We start from the raw sequence: 23,516 nt of genomic DNA, 5'->3' as shown, positions 1-23,516 counted from the left end.
AAGAGAGGCAGAGAGAGAGAGAGGTCTTCCTTCTGCTGGTTCACTCCCCAATTGGCTGCAGCGGCAGGAGCTGTGCCGATCCGAAGCCAGGAGATTCTTCCAGGTCTCCCATGCGGGTGCAGGGCCTCAAGAACTTGGGCCACCTTCTACTGCTTCCCTAGGCCATAGCAGAGAGCTGCATTGGAAGAGGAGCAGTTGGGACTCGAATCAGTGCCCATATAGGATGCTGGCACTGCAGGTGGCAGTTTAACCCGTTACGCCACAGCGCTGACCCCTAATATAAATTAAAAAAAAGATTAAAAGGGAATTAAAAGACATAACCAATTACAATGTTATCTGGATTCAAATTAAAACTTAAAAAAATTTGCAGGAAAATTTAATATCCTTAAGGAATTGTCTGCTATTTTTCAGTGAGATGATATGGTTATTTTTAAGGGTCCTTATATTTTAAACATAGATATAAGGAAATATTATGAATGTGCTTTAAAACACAAGTGGATGGGAAACAATTGAAACAGGTTTGATTAAGGACTGAAGACTACTGATCTGGGATGATGGATAGATGGGGTACTCTGGACTAACTTTTCTGCTTTTATACATTTATTTTCAACAATCAAATGCTGTTCATTTTACAAGCACAAAAAATATAAATTTATAATTATATTGATGATTTGGATGAATGTTGCTTTTTTTTTTTTTGACAGGCAGAGTGGACAGTGAGAGAAAGAGACAGAGAGAAAGGTCTTCCTTTGCCGTTGGTTCACCGTCCAATGGCTGCCGCAGCCGGCGCGCTGCGGCCAGCGCACCACGCTGATCCGATGGCAGGAGCCAAGTGCTTTTCCTGGTCTCCCATGAGGTGCAGGGCCCAAGCACCTGGGCCATCCTCCACTGCACTCCCGAGCCACAGCAGAGAGCTGGCCTGGAAGAGGGGCAACCGGGACAGAATCCGGCGCCCCGACCGGGACTAGAACCCGGTGTGCCGGCGCTGCAAGGCGGGGGATTAGCCTAGTGAGCCGCGGCGCCGGCCTGATTGTTGCTTTTCTTGCTTCCTTCATACGACACAATTTAAAGACTAAGGAATAAGGATTCTGAATGCTCCATAACATTAAATTTATGAAGGCTTTAAATATATAGCAAATGTATATGTATATTTGTATGTATATTTCTATTATGCATAGCTGAATATCCCCTATCTGAAATGTTTGGGACTGGATTTTTAAGATTTCAAATTTTTTTTGGAACCTGGAATATTTCAGAAACCTTCTGAGCATCATGTCAGTTCAAAAAGTTTCAGATTTCAGAGCATTTTGGATTTCTGATTTTCAGATTAAGGATACTCAACCATTACTTTAAATTCTACACTGAGTATGTAAATTTTCAGAGCTCAAGCTGTGGTACAAATAATGTCAACTCAAAAAACATGATTTAAAACCTTTAATGCTTATATACACTATTATCACATTATTCTAAATTTGGGCATGATATAATATGCTGTACTTGTAAAAAGATTTGAGAACAACCCTTTCCAACTGATAAAATTTCATACTATTTAAGGTAAAAAATTGTATATCCTAAATACTTGCTAATTCTCTAAATGTAAGTATTATAAGAGAAGTTACACTACTGAACACAGGCAAAGTACTATTCAAATCATTACAGAGCCTCAAACCAAGCTTTAAGTTTAAATTCTCACTAAGGACAGGTGTGTACCTTGTAGTGCATCACACAGGCAGGTTTATACGGGTGCTCACTCTCTATGACGGCATAATGATTAGAGGTTGTACCAGCAGAGAGGCCTTGTTCAGGTTGGTTTCCAGTGGTGCTATCCGTGGACTGATTAGGATTGAATGCAGGGGGTGCATACTTCTGATTCAAAATGGCGACGGAGGGAAGCAACTGTTGGACAAGGCCAAAGACTTCTACAGCCACCTAGTGTATGCAAATAAAAATGACTAAATGAGAAAAGTGTGCATGTGGATTTAAAATGAACTGCTATAATTGCTGGTTACTGTTACTAATAATATATCTACAGTTTCTACTAACCTTTTAATCTTAGATGTTATATGAAAATAACTTTGTAATTTTAAACAATTTTGCCTTTTGGTGATTTTAGTGAATTAGACTTTACTAAATAATTATGCAAAAGAATCAGTAGTTTGTGATTTCTTCCATGCCATTAATATCTCATTATTTAAAATACTCTTATCCTTTTACACTAATGTGATTTAAGATGAAGAGGATTTGGTATAAACTCATAAACTTAAGAAATTTGTTAATTTAATCTGTGCTTATATGTCAAATTTCTAAAATATATTTCCCACTCCCAAATTCTTCAAATGTATGGGTAACTAGAAAGCTTTGTAATTCAGTAAATAATACTAAGAATAAACATGTCTGTTTATTATCAGAAACCCAGGTGCCTCAAGGATTATAGTATCTTTAAAGAAAAGTTAAAAAATATAAAAATAAAGATGCAAAAAACCACCAAAGTTATAGAATTAAATTACACACCTTGGGAATAGCAGCAGCTACTGGTCCTATGTAGGCTATAATAAGGGGAAGCAGCATGGAAAACAGACTGGAAGAGCTAAGCAGTTCTGGAATGTCATCAGCTAGAAAATGCATTAAAATTATAGTTAGAAAGTGGTTTCACTGAAGTGTATACATGCTATTCTAAATCTATATTCTGTTCTCTTGAGTAAAATTATAGTTGAGTGTGTATAAAAGACTTGGTACTATGCTAAGGGCTTTATTTACATGTGTTACCTTAACTAATCCTCAAAATAAGGTATTTTTATTAATCCCTCATTTTTAGAAGAGGAAACCAAAGAACACAATCCATAAGTATCCCTCTCAAGAATACTTAATGTGTATTTAGTGTTTATACTTATAAAATGATAGTGTCAAGAATAGAACATGGGATAGCAAAGCCATGATTTTTTTTTTTTTTAAAGATTTACTTTGAAAGACAGAGTGACAGAAAGGAGAGAGCCAGACAGAGAGAAAGAGATCTTGTATGTGGTGATTCATTTCCCAAATGGTCAGGTCACAACCAGGAGCCTGGACTTCCATCTGGGTCTCCAATGTGGAAGATAGGAACCCGAGACCTTGGGCAATGCCCTGCTGCCTTCCCAGTGCATTCGCAGAGAGCTGGATTGGACACAGAGGAGCCAGCACTTGGAGTCAGCACTCTGATATGGGATGCCAGCATGGAAAGCCACAGCTTAGTCTGCTGCACCACAGCACCAGCCCCAGTGCCATGATTTTAAACTACTACTCTAGCATCAAACATGGCTACCTAAGTGACATAAGAAAAATTACTGAATTGTAAAACAGGATAATAACAATATTCCCCCCCGATTTTATGAATAATGAGCTAATATGTGTAAAACACTAAGAATAACGTCTGAACATATTAAACCACTCAAAAATAGTTTGATGGTCATTAAGCTATACTATTTTTCCAAGGAAAGCACGTTGCTGATGGACACATTAGTCACTTACCCATGTTATGGTACTACAAAAATAAATTTAGTAGATTGTGAAGATCTTTATATTATAGGCCAATTATTCTCACAAATATTGGTTTCTAGATGTACTGTTGAATCACAATAGGCTGAGAATTTAATTAAAAAAAATTGATTCCTAACTTAGCCAAAACCTCTTTGAATATATCAGATGTGCAAGTAGGCTTAGCAATGAATACTATAGATAACAGTAAGGGAGTGAAAGCAATGGTGCATGTTTTACAATGATAACTCTGCTGCCAGTGTAGAGGATGAATAGAGAACTAGATGGAAAATAGGAGAAAGGTGCCAGTGAAATGATTAAGATATTATCCATTCATGACACAGAGGAAATGCACTTGCACTATGGCAGCCTGAACTATGACACTGGGAGCAGAGATGAGAATACAACCTAGAGAATTTCCACCGAAAGAACTACTAAGTAAAGCTGAGGGGTACAGGGTTGTTTAGACCTCTGGATGAACCAAGATAATAAGAATGTGCCTCTTATTGGATTAATTAAGAAAATAAAATTATTAGATAACTGCTTTGAACATTTTAAGCAATTCTGAATTACAGTATGACTAATTTAAAATTAATCTATGTGTAGATCTAAACTGAACAAAACACTTTGGGATTCTTTAAGACAGCTTCTCTTCAGCAACTCTGCATACATACGAAATAAAAAATTTTAACTAACAAAAAAAAGTCTTACCATCAACAGCAAGAGCTCTGTGCAAGAGATCCTTGGCAGCTCGAACAACAGTGCTTACCACAGAGAGAGCTCGGCTACAGTTTTTATCTTCCTCATTGGCTTTACTCAGAAGCTGAGATTGCAAATCTCCATCAAATTCACTCCTGTAATGTGGTGATATGAGATTATTTTACAATCATGAGTAATGCTAGGAGTAATATATAGATAAGTTGTTCTCATTGAATTTGTGGTTCAGAAAAGCTAATTTAAGTTTAAAAATTTAAATGGGTAATTATAGAATTTCAGGAGGTAATCAAGAACTTTCATGAAAAATAAACCAGCACACAACACAGAGTAATGGGTGTTATTGTAAAGTTCATCTCTGAGGAACTGGTATTTAACAAAGACCTGAATTATGCTTTAAAAACAATGAAAAAAAAAAAAGAAAAAAACAGACCCATGTTAAGGGGAAAGTGTCGGGGCAAAGTAAATAGATACTTGAGTTAAGGGAACAGATGAAGACAAAGTAGGACAAGGGTGAAAGGAGGAGTAAAGGGCGACCGACAGTGGGGAAAGGGAAACGGGGTCAGGTTGTGGGAGGTTCATGAGCCATGGTAATTTTCCACATTTTATACTGGTTTTTTGTTTGCCTTTAAGCAGTAATTATGCTATCCAAGTTTAATGAAATACACCTGACAGACCAGGCAGTCACCACAGAAGAGAACTGAGAGGCCAGCCCGTATTCAGACTGGAGTTTTTATGGATATGGGTATGGGTCCTCTGTTCCCGCTGCCCTGTCTTCTGAATCATTGCTGAATGGAGGGCTTCCTGGGCATGGGAAGCCACTGGATTCTGAGCAAGGGCAAAACTTGGTATGATTATATTTTTATGAGGTCACTCTGGCTGTGCTGTGGATAGCGACCCGCAAGGGTAGCAGCAAAAGGAGGGAGACTTGCTTAGTCGACATTACAGTTATCCACATGGAGACAGTGGTGGCTTGGTCTAGACTGTTAATTTTGACAGCAGTAGAAAAGGTCTGATTTAGTACAGTTTATAAGCATAGTTGCTAGGTTTTACTGATGAAAGAGTGACAGCACGAAAGGCTTGATGGTGTTCAGCTCTACCTGAGGACAGAAGTAATATGAAGGTATTTATCTAAGATGTCTATTAATCAATCACATAAAGCATTGTTGAAAAGAGCAGACATGGGGATAGAGCTTAAAAGCATGTTACCTGGAATCTGATATCCTGCCTAGAAGCCCCTGTACCATAATTCACTAAGAAATACGACTCTGGGCAAGTTGTTTAGGCACTCGATGTTCTGGTTGCCTTATCTGTAAAGTAGGGGTAGGAAAAGTGCCTACTTCTTGGGGTTGCTGAGATAACACGGGTAGAGCACAGAGAGCACTGGTTGGCACAAGGCAGTTAACATGTTAACATTCATCATCACGGTTAGTGGTTCCCAGGTGAGGATATCAAGGAGGGACCTGGACATTCTGTCTAGGGCTCAGAGTCACAAAGGCCAGCATACAAACTTGGGAGTCATCAGAGAAAGATGGTATTTAAAGCTAAGGGACTTTATTTACATTTTCAAATTTAAAGCAAAGGGTATTTAAGGATTGCTTGGCAAACAGTAAAACTCCTAACACACTCTACTTTGAATAAGATAAAAAGCTTGGATGAAAGGTGCTGTTTCTTATTATTTATTTGTGTATTTATTTAAAATGAAGGGTATTTAAAGCTTGTTGGGAAACAGTAAAACTCCTAAAACATTTTATTTTCTGTAAAATATAAAGCTTAGATGGAAGACAATGTTACTGGTTCATCATCTCTTTGAAATAGTTGGCTCTTCCTTAGTATATACTATAGTTTATTTTTTTTTTTAAGATTTTATTTATTTATTTGAGAGGTAGAGTTACAGACAGAGAGGGAGAGACAGAAAAGTCTTCCATCCACTGGTTCACCCCCAGATGGCCATAATGGCTAGAGCTGAGCTAATCCAAAGCCAGGAGCCAGGAGCCAGGAGCTTCCTCCAGGCCTCCCACGTGGGTGGGGGGGGGGCCCAAGTGCTTGGGCCATCTTCCACTGCTTTTCCAAACCATAGCAGAGAGCTGGACTGGAAGAGAAGCAGCGGGGACCAGAACTGGTGCCAGTATGGGAGCCGGTGCCACAGGCGGAGGATTAACCTATTGTGCCACAGCACTGGCCCTCTAAACTATAGCTTTTAATCTATGATTTGAGAAATGAAAAAAATGTATTACTTCTAATGCTTATGTAATAGAAAAGGATGTTTGTGATGGGGTGAAAAAAAAAAAAAACCAGAATGCTTCTGTATCTCAGCAGCAACTTTGTAATATTTACTGCCTATACTACTACTATTTCACCTGCAGAAAGGATGAAGGAAATCTCTATATAGAAAAATTATTTTATACTATCTAGGAAGTATCACAGTGTCTGCAAATTGTTTATGAGTGAAATGCAGGAATCAGCAAGCCTCAAACTTTAGAGACTTGATGCTAATTCAGGGTGAATACAAATGCCATGAAAGAGACTCATTACTGCTTAAGCCTTCAGATACACTGCTTAAAAAAAAAATCGGACCCAGTTAGAAATATGTATTTGAAAGCTTTTCCTAACTGAAAAGTTTTTATTATTCTTTATTTCCCACTGTTTATATAAGGCAAAGCTTTTGTTAAAATATCTATAATAAGGAAAACATAATTATACAGTCTAGAGCCCCAGGGGCTTAGATTGGGTAGATACAAGATACATAGACACCAAAATGTTCCATAGACTGGAAAACAGAATGCAGGTAATACCACTACCTAGGCAGAGTAGATCTGATCGTTAATTTAAAGTATTTTATAGGAAGAAATGAATGATTTCCATTTACATTAAAACCGTGGACAACAAAAACCACATGTACCCGGGGCCGGCATGGTGGTGCAGTGGGTTAAAGCCCTGGCCTGAAGCACCAGCATTCCATATGGGTACTGGTTTGAGTCTCGGCTGTTTCTCTTCCAATCCAGCTATCTGCTATGGCCTGGGAAAGCAGAAGATGGCCCAAGTCCTTGGGTCCCTGCACCCACATGAGAGACCTGGAAGAAGCTCCTGGATCCTGGCTTCGGATCGGTGCAGCTCTGGCTGTTGCAGCCATCTGGGGAGTGAACCAGAGGACAGAAGACCTCTTTCTCTGTCTCTACCTCTCTCTGTAACTCTGACTTTCAAATAAATAAAATAAATCTTAAAAAAAAAAAAAGACACATGTACCCAGTACATAAACATTTCAATGATATTAAGGAAAGATGGAAAAAAATCATTTTAAAGTGTTCACCTTTACACTAAACACTGAATTGATATTCTACAATGAGACATCTTTATATGAAGTAGCACAAGTATACACTAGGAGAATACACTGTATAATTTATGTATAACTGTCCATTTAACATTTTTAATTTTAGTAGTAAATTATATGTGTTCTACTATTTAAGTATTTCCCTCATCTCTATACACACACCTACCTATAGTAGAGTATCTGTGGAATCTGTCCTCTGGTTTGGTTTGTGCCATTACTACTCAGGCTGCATGTGCTGAATGTAAATGTCACACCATCCGGGCACTGAACTGTGGTCATTCCTCCATCTCCATTGGCTGTACGGCTGCCATAGTTCCTCAAGCGCACAGCATATTTAACATTTTCCTTCATGATAAAGATGTAAAACATGTTTATATTTATTCATAATATACACAAGATATACTAAAAGAAATCTAGCAGTAAACTTAGCACATATATTGAGCTTCCTTGTCATATTTGTAGACATTTTTACTGAATGAGTTTTCAATGAATCAAATATGACATACAGCCAATACTTATTAGATGCCTATTGGGTAACAGAAACTGTTCTAAGTACTATACATGATTTAATTAAGGTGATACTTAAAATGACCTCAATAGGTAAGGATCCTAGCATTATCCCTAATTTATAGTTGAGGAATCTGCGGTACAGAGAGATTAAATAAACACTTGCCCAAAGTCACAAAGCTGTTAAGTGACAAAACTAGGATTTGAACATAAACAGATTAACCAGTTCCTGCTCTGAAGCACATTCCATGAATATTAACCATAATAAAGAATTTTAAATACTCAAGTTAGTATTTTCCTTCAGTCAGTTTATTTCCTGAGATAATTCTAAATGTAAGAAAAAGTAATGATAAGCCTGTTATACCCAGAGACAGAAATAAACAGACATGAGAAATACATCCATAAGAAAATAAGTGTCCAAAATATGATGTAATATACACTGTTAATGTGAGCTACAGATACTGATTTTTTTATAAACCTATGACAAAAAAATCGACAATGAAGGCTCTTTGGATTTTCAGTATCTAAACTCTTTTGAATGGTATCTCTGATGAACCTACCTTATTGAAAATTCTGCTCTCATGAAATTTATTTCAAGTGAATTAAGAAATACTTTAATGTTACTTTAACATTAATAATTACTTCAATATATGTTGCCATATATTTATTGTTAAAAAATTATACAAAATAATAAATTTAATAGTTAACACTAACTTTTTTTTTTTTATTTGACAGGTAGAGTTATAGACAGTGAGAGAGAGAGACAGAGATAAAGGTCTTTCTTCCGTTGGTTCACTTCCCAAATGGCTACCACGGCCGGCACTGTGCCGATCCGAAGCCAGGAGCCAGGTGCTTCTTCCTGGTCTCCCAGGCGGGTACAGGGGCCCAAGCACTTGGGCCATCCTCCACTGCCTTCCCAGGCCACAGCAGAGAGCTGGACTGGAAGAGGAGCCGCTAGGACTAGAACTGGCAGCCATAAGGGATGCCAGCACCACAGACTGAGGATTAACCAAGTGAGCCACAGTGCTGGCCCCAACACTAACTGTTAAGATCACTTGTTTTTCAAATGAGTTCTGGCACAGTAAGAAAAGATAAGGACCAGTACTCATTAAGTTTCTATTTTATGCTAGATACTAAGGCAAATGCTTTATTTCTACTGTTCAAATGTATCTCAACAACATTACAATATAGGTGTTATTCTTTTCACTCTACAGACAATTCTCTATGAGGTTAAATGATGATTTGTCAGTATCTAATATGCATACAAGAAAGAACAGGTATCTTGAACTTAATGCTTGAATCCAAACCTAACAGTATTTTATACTATACCAGATTTTTTTTTTAACTTTTATTTAGTGAATATAAATTTCCAAAGTACAGCTTATGGATTACAATGGCTCCCCCCCCACACACCCATAACTTCCCTCCCACCTGCAACCCTCCCCTTTCCCACTCCCTCTCCCCTTCCATTCACATCAGGATTCATTTTCGATTCTCTTTATATACAGAAGATCAGTTTAGCATACATTAAGATTTCAACAGTTTGCTGCCACACAGAAACATAAAGTGAAAAATACTGTTTGAGTACTAGTTATAGCATTAAATCTCAATGTACAGCACACTAAGGACAGAGCTCCTACACGAGGAGTAAGTGCACAGTGACTCCTGTTGTTGACTTAACAAATTGACACTCTTGTTTATGGCATCAGTAATCACCCTAGGCTCTTGTCATGAGCTGCCAAGGCTATGGAAGCCCCCTGAGTTCACTGACTCTGATCATATTCAGACAAGGCCATGGTCAAAGTGGAAGTTCTCTCCTCCCTTCAGAGAAAGGTACCTCCTTCTTTGATGACCCATTCTTTCCACTGGGATCTCACTCACAGAGATCTTTCATTTAGTTTTTTTTTTTTTTTTTTTTTTTCTTTTTTTCCCCAGAGTGTCTTGGCTTTCCATGCCTGAAATACTCTCATGGGCTTTTCAGCTGGATTCGCATGCCTTAAGGGCTGATTATGAGGCCAGAGTGCTGTTTAGGACATTTGCCATTCTATGGGTCTGCCGTGTATACCAGATTTTAAGAGATATCATGCAAAAATAGTATACAAAACATTAAATATCAGGAACACATTAGGTATCCCACGAGTACCTGAAGCAACACACACAGGATAACTTAGGAATAGCTAAATCCAACAAAAGAAATCAATGAAATATCCTTCACTATTTTTTAACTACATAATTACTTATTTAACAACAGAAAGATTTGGTTGAAATTACCTTTAGAGGAACAACTTTGTCAAGTCTGATTTCAGCTATATCACTGGGTGAATCATCTGTTGTATAAGTTCCTTTGACTAACTCTAGTGAAGTCCATCTGTGGGAATGAGTTGAATCTCCTGCATGTTCACTCTGTTTAAAACAACAAAAAATTCACAAGTTTCTTAATTTCATTGTATAAACAATTTTGGTTTATAATTACTGTTTTTAAGCAGTTTATTTCCTACATATAAAATTAGTAATTAGTATCTCATTTCTCCACACATATTAACAAAAAAAAATTTTATTCTCTATTTCCAAAGATTATAACTTAAATGGACTTTTCTTATGTGCTATCTTAAACTGTTCTCATTTCCTCATAAACAGAGTGAGGATCTAATTATAGAACCAAATGAGATGGAGCCTGTGATGTGGTGCAGCAGGTAAAGCTGCTGCCTGCAGTGCTGGCATCTGATATGGATGTTGGTTCAAGTCCTGGCTGCTCCACTTCCAATCCAGTTCTCCGTCATGGCCTGGGAAAACAGTGGAAGATGGCCAAAGTCTTTGGGCCTCTGTACCCGCATGGGAGACTCAGAAGAAGCTCCAGGTTCCTCCCTTCAGATGGGCCTAGCTCTGGAGGTTGTGGCCATCTGGGGAGTGAAACAGTGAATGAAAGACCTCTCTCTCTGCCTCTCTGTACCTCTGACTTTCAAATAAATAAATAAATCTTTTTTAAAAAAAAGAACAAAATGAAGTAGAGGATTAATTCAAATTAATTGGTCAAAAGAATCAAGTTATACATAAATTGCTATTTATTAGAAACTTATTTACATGCTACCTTTCTGTCCCATCTATAAAACTTTGTGGAAACTCAGATAATTTAAATGATTTAGAGAATATAAGCATTAAAAAAAAAGATACAGGTAAATCAATCAATCAATACTGTCTTTACTAAGAATCATCTATCAGCACTCTTTGACAAAGCTGCTTAACCATTAATAGAGGTAATAATACTCATCTGAATATTGTTTGGATAAAATGCAAAAAAAACCAAATTACTCAAGACTTGCAACACAAGGTTAGCTATGTACTTTTTGGTCTTTAATTTCCTTAAATTTCTTTCTCTTTCTGAAAAAGCAAACCATATGATGTAGGAGTGATTCACAATGGCACTTCATCAGGTTACTCTCTCTTCCAATTTCTTTAATGTCGTCCACCTGTGATTGTTCTGCTACACCCTTGAAGGTTAGAACCCACCACAATTTGATAGTAAGTCCTGATATACAGCCCCCACAGCAGGCTAAACACTGTAACAGTAATACTTACATCATCAACCAATACCTCTAATTCATATTCATGAATTCCTCCTCCTCCATAGACGGAGAAACCAACCACAACTATTCCAGGTTTGTCTACTGAAAAACAAATTGCATCAGGGGATCCATTCCCAGTGTTCCAACTTCTGCCCTGACTTGTTTTTGTGAAACGGTTAGCACTAGCTTTTACAGAATCAAGAGAATTAAGTCCATCAACCTGTAAACAATAAAAGAAGTACACCAGTAATCTGTATCTGAATATTAATAATACATCTTCAATGAAACTATCCAAAGATTTCTAAGGTTAATAAAACATATTTAATATGTGGATTCAAACCTTCCTAAATGTGCATTCTATTAAGAAATTAATCCGTAATAAAACCAGATCTTTTAATTCTAAATTCACAAGTCAATGTTACTTGACATTCTTTTAGTCATATTTTCAAAAGCACAAACCTTCGCATTATCAGAGTAATACATATGAAATAAATTAACACTTTCTTTAAAAAGTGACACCAAAAATTTTGTCAGTGTTCTAAATACCAATATTTCTTACGCTACACAGAGATAGATATGCAAGGGAGTGGTGGATTTCAGATTACTGTCTTCAATCAAACCATCTTACTCTTATCTGAATTCCCAAGACTTTAATTGAAAAAAATGGTCTACTATCCAAAATCTGAATACCACTAGTGTATAAAGTAATTTTATCATAATTTGGCATTCAATGTTTGAATGAATATATGAATATGAATTTATGAATATATAAATTTGAATGAATACTTATGTATTCATACACACGACACACACACATCTAATTACAGACTTTTATTTGAGAGGATCAGATAACTTAGTTTGGTTTGAAACTGCTATTTTTAATCACAGAGACTTGCTTCTAATCTAAGTAGGCCACAAACATTTAGGAGATTAAACAAAATAAAAAATTAAAGTTCATAATTCTAGCAAGCATCCCAAACTGTTCTGAGAAAGAGAGAAATGTGAGTATCTAGGTCAGTTCATGTGGGAACACATACAGTGGTATATTAGATACACTGTAATGCACACTCCTCATAAGAAAGGTAAGGTTACAGAAATAATTTTTAGTAAAGTTCAGAAGGGTACCTATGCATTACAGACTTTTCTGCATTCTCCAGAGTCTATCATAAAAGGCAAGAGTACTGTACACTGAGTAAAAACATTTCTTAAAAAATTAAAAGTTTTCTGACAAGGGCTTCAATGGCCTCCTAGGCCAAAATCAAAGCTAATCAAGGAGACTTCACAGTGTTTCCCGGGGCAAAATCCCAAAATTTGCTGAGGTACATGGAATTATTCAGAATTCTAAAGGGTGAGCTGTCACTATAAATTAGTGATGAATTTAGGTTCAATTTAGAGTAGGTTCTAAAATGCATCTAAACAAAGAAAAAGCAAGGACTATGAATTATAAAAGTAAAACAAAGATAAGAATTTCTTCGGCAATAAATTCGAAAACTGGGGCCATTGAATATATGACAGCTATTAAATATTATTTGCATGATAAAATGTTTCTCTTTAAGACACAGTTTTCAAAACCAATCAACTAGCTGCTTTTTGGAGAAAAAAACAAGACACTAAATTCATTTGAAACATTCAGATAGGTGATGATGCAGAATGAGGAAAGCAGTGAAATGGAGAAAAATAATGTTAATTTACAAAATGTAAAGGTATTTTAAAATGTCTCAAAGTGATTTTCTCATAGTGTTCAATATTTTCAAAAACTTTGTGATAATGGGTGCACGAAGTAAATGTACTTGATGCCACTGATCTGTATACACAAAAATGACTGGAATGACAAATTTTTATTATGCTTATTTTATAACTATGACGCCATGTGTTCACTATTAGTAGCCCTGACTTTTTCAGTATTACTCATTACCCTGCAACGGGAACTACTTTTGCTTTTATTGGCTGTGGGGTTGTAAAATGAGGCAGATGAGAGGAGAACCAAGTATGACAGGAAAACATACACTTTGTATTATTATGACATTCTGGGTAAACTGGTGAGGAAGAGGAAGTGAAAGCAGACAAGAGGCATAAGAAAAGACAAAAAAATACTGAATGTTGAGCGAATTAAAAAAAAATGCAGTGAGACTACCAACCTGTTTTTGAAATTAGTTTCCACAAATGTAAAATACATGAAAAATGAAAATATGTGGTTATTATCCAATCTCAAAGTATCACTTAATACCTCGGATCCCAGGGCGGACGCAGTCAGCTCGCTGACAATGCTGGCCAGCAGTCCACAGGTGTTGGAGACCAGGTGGGAGGAGAAGAGCTCATTTTCTCTCCTCAGACTGTTCCTGACAGGTAGCACGACAATAACCAGCATTTTCTCCAGGACTTCTCGGAAGCTTGTCATTCCTGAGATGTTCTCTTCACTCTATCACACACGAAAAGAGGAAGTTCCAAGGTATTGCTTTATTTTCCTTCCCATGAGTCCTCCTCGGTCTTTATACATGGTGCCCTCAAAACAGATGTGCGCCCTCAAAATCCAGATGGGGCTCAGAGGTGACTGTTCTGAATCTAATCCAACATGGAGTTACTCTACTTTTCACTTAATTATTTTTTTGAATTATTGGCCTCTGTATCATAAAAGTACCACACATTTCAAGGTACTTGTATTTTATTAGCTTTCAGTTTTCACATATGCTTATATAACTTTCAGTCACAATACTCTCTAATAGAAAGAAAAATGCTCTTCCCACTTATAAAGCTTATTCTATAGACAAGATTCCAATCGCACATCACTTCTTTTGGTGTGCTCAGAACTAAAGCCATCCTGGGGCCGGAATTGTTGTGTAGTGGGTGAAGCTACCGCCTGTGACACTGGTATTATTTATAAGTGCTGGTTTGTGTCCCAGCTGCTCCACTTTTGATCCAGCTCCCTGCTAATTGCCTGGGAAAAGTAGTGGAAGACGGCCCAAGTGTTTAGGCCCCTGCCACTCATGTGGAAGACCCAGGTGAAGCTCATGGTTCCTAGCTTAGGGCTGGCCCAGCACTGGCTTTTGTGGTCATCTAGGAAGTAAACCAGGGTATGGAAGATTTCTCTCTCTCTCTCTGTCTCTCCCTTTAACTCTTTCAAAACAAATAATAAGAAATCAGAGTTCCATTACACTCAAAGGAAAAACTTTTCTCCAGAAAATTAATTTAGTTGACATCCAGCATTAACAGTATTTTTCTCCTTTACTATATGTTATATCTTTTCAACTTATCACAGAGATCAAAACACATCCCATTTCATCTGGAGGCCATTATGGCTAATGAGCCTATTGTGGGCTGGGGAGTGAAACAATTCAGGTTCTAGTTCCAGCTTTATTTAACTTCATCTATGAAATCAGATGGACTGAATTAACAAGACAACCTGGTTGTCCTCCTGAGCAAGTTTGTCCAGAATATTTCTGTTCCACAAGGTACAACATTCAATACAGACAACAAATTCAACAGACTTCATAAAACTTCGGTATGGAAAATAGCCTTAAAGTTAAATCACTGTCAAATCATATGCACAGTTGAGTACACTTTCCATTAGGAAATTAAATAACTGCTCAGTTAAAACCATCATATGCATTACTGTGAATCATTCAAGTTCCTTTCTAATGTACCAGCTGAGGCTGGAACAAAAATGTCACTTATAGAAAATTGTTCAGGGGCCGGCGATGTGGAACAGTGGGTTAAAGCCCTGGCCTGAAGCGCCAGCATCTCATTTGGGTGCTGGTTCTAGTCCTGGCTGCTCCTCTTCCGATCCAGCTCTCTGCTATGGCCTGGAAAAGCAGTAGTAGATGGCCCAAGTCCTTGGGCCCCTGCACCTACTTGGGAGACCCAGAAGAAGCTCCTGGCTCCTGGCTCCTGGCTTCAGATCGGCACAGCTCTGGCAGTTGTGGCCATCTGGGGAGTGAACCAGCAGATAGAAGACCTCTTTCTCTGTCTCTACCTCTCTAGCTCTTTCAAATAAATAAAATAAATCTTAAAAAATACTTAAAAAAAGAAAATTGTTCATATTTATTTCTTTCATCATTTGAATAATATTCCTGTAACACTGTGGTTAATTTCTTGCATAATTAGATTTTCTGGATTTAAAATTATCAATGACTGCTAAAATTATGATTCTCCTATCCTGTAAATCTTTTCATTCTTCAGAAACTTTATTTTCTGGAACATCCCAGAAAGTTATTAGGTTTGATAAAACTCATTTCCCAATGGTACCCAAAAATCATGGCCCTGTGGCACTCTACTTGGGAGTGTGTGTAAGTGGCAAGTATTTAATTATGCCTGCTGAGTTTCTAATATTTACCAAGATTAATACAAGATATTTTCCATATATCTAAATATGGCATTAAGAGTTTACCAGTAGGCTTTTCTTGAAAGACATAAGACAAGTAGCACATCACTGCCCACTCAAATTTTAAAAAAAGGAATTCTTTTTCACTAGTGGTAGAGAATACAAGCTGACAGAAGCTTTGTAAAGGGCGTTTTGGCAGTTGTTAACAAACTTTAATGCACTTTCCTGACTTAGGAATTTTTCCATCCCTAAAGATTTATACTGGGGAATTCATTATGAATATGTATAATTTAGTTAGTGATATTTTGTTTAAAATGTGAAAGTACTGGGAATAAGGTATTTATATAAAGGATTGAATAAATATGCTATACTGTACCAAAATGGTGTAGATATATAATGTACATTTAAAAGAAGATACATACTAGCCAAGACTTAACCTTCATAGACTGTTACTAACAAAAATGAATATACAATTATAATAATCACTAAATATTAGTAATTTTCTAAAAGTGTTGTTAACATTAAAATTACTGTATTTGTTTATTTGAAAAAAAACCCTAAAATACTTAAGAAAATTTCAAAGAAAATACCAGATTACTTATAACTTTATCATTCATGCATTATTTTCATTTTCCACTATTTTCCAATCAATAGCTTTTTGCATACATATTTTATATAGTCATCATTATATATATATATACTTTTGCTTCTGTTCTTTTAACTAAAAAATTTAAAACATTTGCCTTTATATTAATTATAAAGACATTTATTTGCAATGGTTGAGCCATATTCATAATACATGCAAATTCACCTATGCAAGGTTTTCAATTTTTCTTTTTAGTAAAATGTACGTAACTCTTAGTCTTCCAAATACTTGAGCCATCTGCTGTCTCCCAGGAGGGGCATTAGCCAGAGCTGAATCAGAAGTGGAGCAGTCTGGACTAGAGTCAGGCATCTGGACATGGGTTGTGGGTTTCCCATGCAGGGATTTAACTGTTGTGCCAAATGTCCAACCCCTCTATAGTCTTTTCTAATAAACCACAGCAATTAGTAAAAAATAATCCCTATTGTTTTACATATAAATTTATAAATAAATAAATTTACATATAAATAAATTACAAGTAAATATATTGTTTTACAGTGCTTATTTTAACAAACTAAAATGTTTCACAAAAGATATTTTGCTTCATTATGTTTTAAAGATTTGTTTATCTGAACGAGGTTCAGAGAGAGAGAGAGACAGAGAAGGATCTTCTATGCACTGGTTTGTTCCCCTAAGGACCTCAACAGCCAGGCCAAAGCCAGAAACAAGGAGCTTCATCCCAGCCTCTAGATGGCAAGGTGCCTGGCACTTGGGCCATCATCCACTGCTTTCCCAGACACAGTAAGAGGGAGCTGGATGGGAAGTGGAGAAGATGGGACATGAACTGGAGCTCATATGGGATGCCAGTGTTACAGGGAGAAGATGAACCAGCTATACCACATTATCAGTCCCTCACAGAGAATATTTTAAAAATTATTTTTCCCATTAATCTATCATGAAAATTTTTAAGTATTACAAGATAAAAGATGGCTTTTAGTATCTAGGACTTACTTTCAAATGGTGTTGCAGAAAACAAATATATAAGAACTCACCACAAAAACTCAAATTATGGTTTACCATCTTATTGCCTCATTATAAAAGATTTCACAAAAGACCTACCTGGCTGAGTTTTTCCATATGTGCCACCAAAAGGGGAAAACGATGAACTAGTGTTGAGTCATTCTCTGTGCTAACTTGTTTAACAATTGACCTTAGTAGTACTTCTCCATCATATGCAATAGGGAAAATAGAAGTCAGCTTAACAGAAGTGTGACACAGAGCTGACATAACAGCTGCAAGGAGGCGGCTACTTGATGTCTTGAAGTTTGCTTCTTGGATATCCTTTAAAAAACAAAAATAGGTCCCCACCCCCCAAAATACTGCATAAATATAATCCAAATTTCTGGATACGTATAATTTAAACAATTTTTTAAATCCTACCAAAATTTTCTATCACAGTTATTTAAGTTCCACCAATATATAGGACAGATTATATCAATAGTTTAAAGCTTAACTTTTAATTTGCTACCCTACGAAGATGGAAAAAATAAGTACAATCAAGAAAACTCAGTTTCCTATCCTACAAGTAAATCAGATACTGAGATATCCTCATAACCTTAGTTTTCTCTGGCACTACATTAAAGGAAGATTTCAAAAAGTTCCCAATTAGAATACATTTAAGGTATTTCCAATAACTGCCAAAACTATTTTTCTCAAAATTATAAACTATGAAAATGTAATTCTGGGCTACTATAATAACATTTCAATAAGGTCAGAAAAATAGCCATCACATTCCATACAGTACATCTAGAAAAATCAGCATCACAACAGAAAATGTTAAATCAAAATAATATAAACATATCCATACCAGAAATCCTAATTCAAAAAAATCATGTACACGATACTTAAGTTCATCGAGTATTTGTGTTACAAAGTCAAGAATAAAAGCTGGGCAATGTTGCTTGTGTTAAGCCAGAGTTTGCTAAACCTGTTCTGTTGTTCCATAGCAAAGGAAGGAAACAACCATATTTGGCTGGTAAGGTTGAGAGAGAAAGAGGGAGATAAGTTAAGGTGTTCACTAGTCCATACAACAATCTTGCCTTAGGAAACTGAGGGATAAAACACACTGTAACCACATGGACCCAAAGTTGTCTGGGGTGTCCTGGTGATGACTGAAGGTGGGGCTAGGACATGGACATATACACACTTCATCATAGTTTGCTGACTAAGCACTAATGACAATATTTTTTTCCTGTAGCTGATGAGAGGATCATACAATCTGCTCTTTTTATTCAGTTAATATGGGCACTTAAATTGGTTTGTTAATGTTTTATTAACCTTGTATTTCTAAGATAATTCCTCTTGGTCAGGAAATTATTTACACTGTAAAATTGACTAGATGTTAAGAATTTGTTTCTCAGTGATATTCATTTATAATTTTTTCTTGTAGTGTCTTAGGTTTTCATATCAGGATAAGGCCAATTTCATAAAATTAGTTAGGAAGTGCTGTCTCCTATATGTTCTTAAATAATTTGCTAATGACAAGTATTAGGAATATTTCTTAAAGTTAATAGAATTCATTAATGCCAAAAGCTGGGCCAGGAATTCTTTGTGGCAGTTTTTCATGATGAATTCAAATTTTTAACAGATACAATAAATACAATAAAATTAATATTTTTATTTAATATGTCAGCTTTGGTTGTTACATTTTTCAAGGAATTTGTGGATTTTTTTCTAAATTTGCAAAATTCATTGCTATATGGGGGCTGGCATTGTGAAGTAGGGGATTAAGCAACCTTCTGCAGCACCTGCAACCCATAAGGGCCCGGTTTGAATTCTGGCTGCTTCACTTCTGATCCATCTCCCTGCTAATGTGCCTGAGAAAGCAGCAGCAGATGGTCCACATACTTGAGCCCTGGTACCCATATAGGAGACCTGGAAGAAGCTCCTGGCTCTTGGCTTTGGCCTGGCCCAGTCTTGACCATGTGGCCACTTGGGGAGTGAACCAGCAGATGGAAAATCTCCCTCTCTCTATGTGTAACTCTGCCTTTCAATAAAATAAGTCGAATCTTAGAAAAAAAATTATTGATATAAAGTTTTCCAAAAATATTTGTTTGTTTATTTTCATCTACTTGAAAGTTAAAGAGATATTTCATCTGCTAGTACAATCCCCAAATGCCTTCAACAGCCAAGACTGGGCCATGCTGAAGCCAGGAACCCAGCACTCCATCTGGGTCTCCAATCGAGGTGGAAGAGGTCCAAGCACTTGAGCCATCACCTCCTGCTTCCCAGGATGTATTATCAGGAAGCTGGGTTGGAAGTAGAGTAGCCAGGACTGGACTCTGAACTGATATAAGATGGTGTTTCAAGGTGGCTTAACTTCTGTGTCACAACACTAACCCTTTCTTTTAATGTCACTTGGATATAGAGTGATATTTCCTATTTATTTTTGATAATGATATTTTGTGTTAGATTTTCCTTTCTTCTCTCAATCAAGCTTTTTAGGAATGCATCAATTTTCTCCCCCAAGAACTAATACTTTGAGTTTTGTTAATTTTCTCAATTTTCTATCTCACTGATTCCAATTCTTATCTTATGTGATTTCCTTCCTTCTTAATCTTTGTGCTTGAAGTAGAAGTTCAGATCATTGATTTTAAGCCTTTTTCCTTTGCTACCATATGCATTTGATGTTTTAAATTTCTCTATAAATAACATTTTAGTTATATCTCACAAGTTCTGCTATTATATCTTATCTTTCAATGTAAAAGATTTTAAAATTTTCTTTGTAGTTTTGTTCTTTGATCCACTGGTTACTTAGGAGTGTGGTCTACATTGTAAACATTTGGTGCTCTTGATATTGATTTCTAAAGTAATACTACTGTGGTCTGAAAATATACTGATTAAGATGTTAATTTTAATCTTTTTTGAAAACATACTAAGGCTTACTTTATGGCCTAGGATATGGTCTGTCTTGGTGAACATTCCAAGACACACTTTGAAGAGAATATGTGTTCTCCCAGTACATACATTTTATAAATGTCAACTGGATTAGGGTAGTCAATAGTACCGTTCAAATCTTCAATATCCTTTAATTCTGTTAATTTCTGCCAGAGGAGCAATGAAGTCTCTAATTATCAATGCGAATTTGCCCAGTTCTCCTTACAGCTGTCAGTTTTTCACCCCAGTGATTTGGTGCCTACACACTGATGAGGGCTCTGGTTTCTTCAGGAAAAAACGAATGTTAGTTTGTCCCTACACATGAGGTTCTCTCCTTCCTGTTTCTGCAGATGTGGGGGCAGCAGGGGCTGCTGTGCTGGAGCTATCAAGCTCATATATGTGCTTAAACACAGAATCACTCACAGACTCTAAACAGCAGCTGCACGATGTGCCTGCCAATGTTATAATTAAAAGGTTGATAAGGCCAGTAGAGAAGAAAACATATTTTTGAGCTGGGATTATCTGTCACATATAACAAGTGGATCTCCTAGTTTACCATTTAGAAGAGCAACACCAATTTATTCTCTTTAAGAATACTAAGCAATATATCTGATTTTCAACTAACATTTTACAAACTTAAGTTACCTGATCCAAACAGTTCAGCAGATCACAAAGGCAAGCCCACTGTAAGGCAGGAGTTGGGTAGAAAGAATGAAAGCAGGCAGTGAAAGTGTTGTGACACTCCTGAAGTACGGCCTCCAGGAGGCTCAGGGGCTGACTCAGATACCCCTGAGGGTCATTATCCAACTTCACCATGCAGTGGTCAACTCCTTCCGATAAAATTTTTCTTAACAAAGTTCTGGTTTTTCCAATACATTCAGCTAATTTGCTAGTTTCTTCTACAACTGCTTTTCCTGTAGCTTTGGGAATTAAAAAAGCAAATTGATCTTGAAGTAAAATACCAAATGTGCATGAAAATAATCAATATAATTCAGTAATCTCATATATGGCTTAAGAATTACAAGTATTTATGATATAGAAATGAAACAATTTAGAGATTAAATATTGCCCCAAATTATTTTTTTTAAATCTAAATGGAAAAATAACCGGTTTCATCATTTAAATCCAAATCAGCTGTCTTACTTGACAGAATGTACTTAAAATCACCCTTTACTGGAGTATTTAATTTTAGCTCACTACAATGTCAATGTCTTATTATAATGACATGTAATAAATTTTATTCTTTGTTAGCAAAACCACAAGCACAACAGCAAACTGAGTTTCTCCCCTTATTTTAGGAGCAGCCTGAACATAGCTGGGGATCTCAAACTCTTGGTTATATCTAAGCAAACTTTCTCAATGTCTCAAGTATTTTCTCCCTAAACTCATCTGAAAAAAATGTATCATACCTGACACTGGGTAAATTTCACAGGTATAGACACGCAATAACCTCAGACAACAGGTACCCACAAAGCGCAGTCTCTCTAAATCTAGAAGTGTGGCTGTGAACTGAAATCCTTTTAATCCTCTAAGTTCTTCAACTCCTAAGACTAGGGTGGTCCAGCTCCAGTGAAGAATACTTAAGAGTGATTCAAAACATTCCTAATCGAGAAGATGAGAAAACATACAACAGTTAGTTCAAATGACACCACAGGTTGATTCAAATAAAAGATAATGACACGTACCATCAAAACTTTGTTTCAAACTTCTTTTATAAGTTTCCATAGCTCAAATAATAGACATTCTTAATTTATTAACTTACTAATAAGAGAATATCCAAAGTTTAACAAAAAAAGCAAAGTAATTACCCATACATAAAACCAACACTGTTAAACATTTACCAATTTGAAAATATGAAGCTACTACTTCAAAATTCCATGGAAAAATGCAATCAAAGATAAATTTATTTTGGTGAAAAATATTTTTTGAAATCCACATTTTTATAATATACACATCCCATTAATATTTTAAAGAACCAATATATGTATTTCAATTCGTTTGTACAAAAATAAACTTACCTTTAAATTACATTTTCCATGAACTTTTTGGAGTATCCTAATATTTTTAACTTTCCTTGCTACCACCCTACCTAGTATATTAAATAAAAACAGAAAAACATGAAAAATACTATAAATTCATGTTGACTTGAAATCTTATAGTCATTTATTTAAAAAAAAAAACAAAGTAAAATAAAAAAAACTGGGGGCTGGCATTATGGTGTAGTGGGTTAAGCCTCTGTCCGCAGCACTGGCATCCCATATGGATGCTGGTTTGAGTCTCAACTGCTCCACTTCTGATGCAGCTCCGTGCTAAAGTGGCTGGGAAAGCAGCAGAAAATATTCCAAGTGCTTGGGCCCCTGCAGCCACGTAGGAGACAAGAGAAGGACTCCGGCTCCTGGCTTCTGTCTGGCCCATTTTCAGTCATTGAGGCCATCTGGGGAGTAAATTAACAAATGGAAGCGCGTCCATGCTCGCTCGCTCGCTCGCTCTCTCTCCCTCTCCCCCTGTAACTCTTCCTTTCAAATAAATAAATCTTTAAAAAATTGATTTACTATTGGGTATCAATGATAGTATCAAATAACTTACGTCTACATATTAAAATTTATAATACAAACTACAGCCAATTCTTGATAAACAAATTAATAAAAGATAAAAACTGACTAAAAATGCTTAAAAATTCCTATTGGATTTTTACAGCTCTAGAATAGATTTAGGATGGTGGATTTTTCATATAGTTTGAGCTTCTCCAGGTTTTACAAATGACATGACAGACACTACATGAAACTCAAAACCCAGCGCTCACTATCCCCATCTCCACAAAGTCTCAGAACTCTAGAGATGATAATAATATCAAAAAGGAGTCTACAGCTTCACTGTTTCAATATATATTTGAAAAATTTTTATTACTATTACAAGTAACTAATGACCATAAAACTACTTAGATATAACTATAAAAGGATTACCAAACAAAGAAAAAAAGAGATCACTGAAAAAGATACAACAGATTTTAAGGGTCTTATTTTGATCAACCGTTACCAAACCTATCTAGTACTA

At 36.3% G+C, this 23,516-nt stretch overlaps 1 protein-coding gene across 23 annotated transcripts in view; it reads right to left on the bottom strand.

Annotated features, from left to right (window-relative positions):
- Positions 1 to 23,516, bottom strand: part of MYCBP2 (MYC binding protein 2) — a 304,484-nt gene that overhangs the window by 136,551 nt on the left and 144,417 nt on the right. For all 23 annotated transcript variants that reach the window (XM_051850575.2, XM_051850577.2, XM_051850583.2 and 20 more), the window contains 10 exons: positions 21,872 to 22,064; positions 21,108 to 21,382; positions 17,646 to 17,867; positions 13,853 to 14,044; positions 11,639 to 11,845; positions 10,334 to 10,465; positions 7,722 to 7,900; positions 4,222 to 4,364; positions 2,512 to 2,612; positions 1,711 to 1,929 (listed from right to left, as the gene is read on the bottom strand). In XM_051850575.2, the coding sequence (XP_051706535.2) occupies positions 1,711 to 1,929; positions 2,512 to 2,612; positions 4,222 to 4,364; positions 7,722 to 7,900; positions 10,334 to 10,465; positions 11,639 to 11,845; positions 13,853 to 14,044; positions 17,646 to 17,867; positions 21,108 to 21,382; positions 21,872 to 22,064 (1,863 nt within the window). The remainder of the gene's footprint in view (positions 1 to 1,710; positions 1,930 to 2,511; positions 2,613 to 4,221; positions 4,365 to 7,721; positions 7,901 to 10,333; positions 10,466 to 11,638; positions 11,846 to 13,852; positions 14,045 to 17,645; positions 17,868 to 21,107; positions 21,383 to 21,871; positions 22,065 to 23,516) is intronic.

Source organism: Oryctolagus cuniculus, chromosome 9 (genome assembly GCF_964237555.1).
Source record: "Oryctolagus cuniculus chromosome 9, mOryCun1.1, whole genome shotgun sequence".
NCBI classification, from domain to species: Eukaryota; Metazoa; Chordata; class Mammalia; order Lagomorpha; family Leporidae; genus Oryctolagus; species Oryctolagus cuniculus.
The sequence above is the reverse complement of the archived record's forward strand: the minus strand, read 5'-3'. Positions and strand labels throughout refer to the sequence as shown.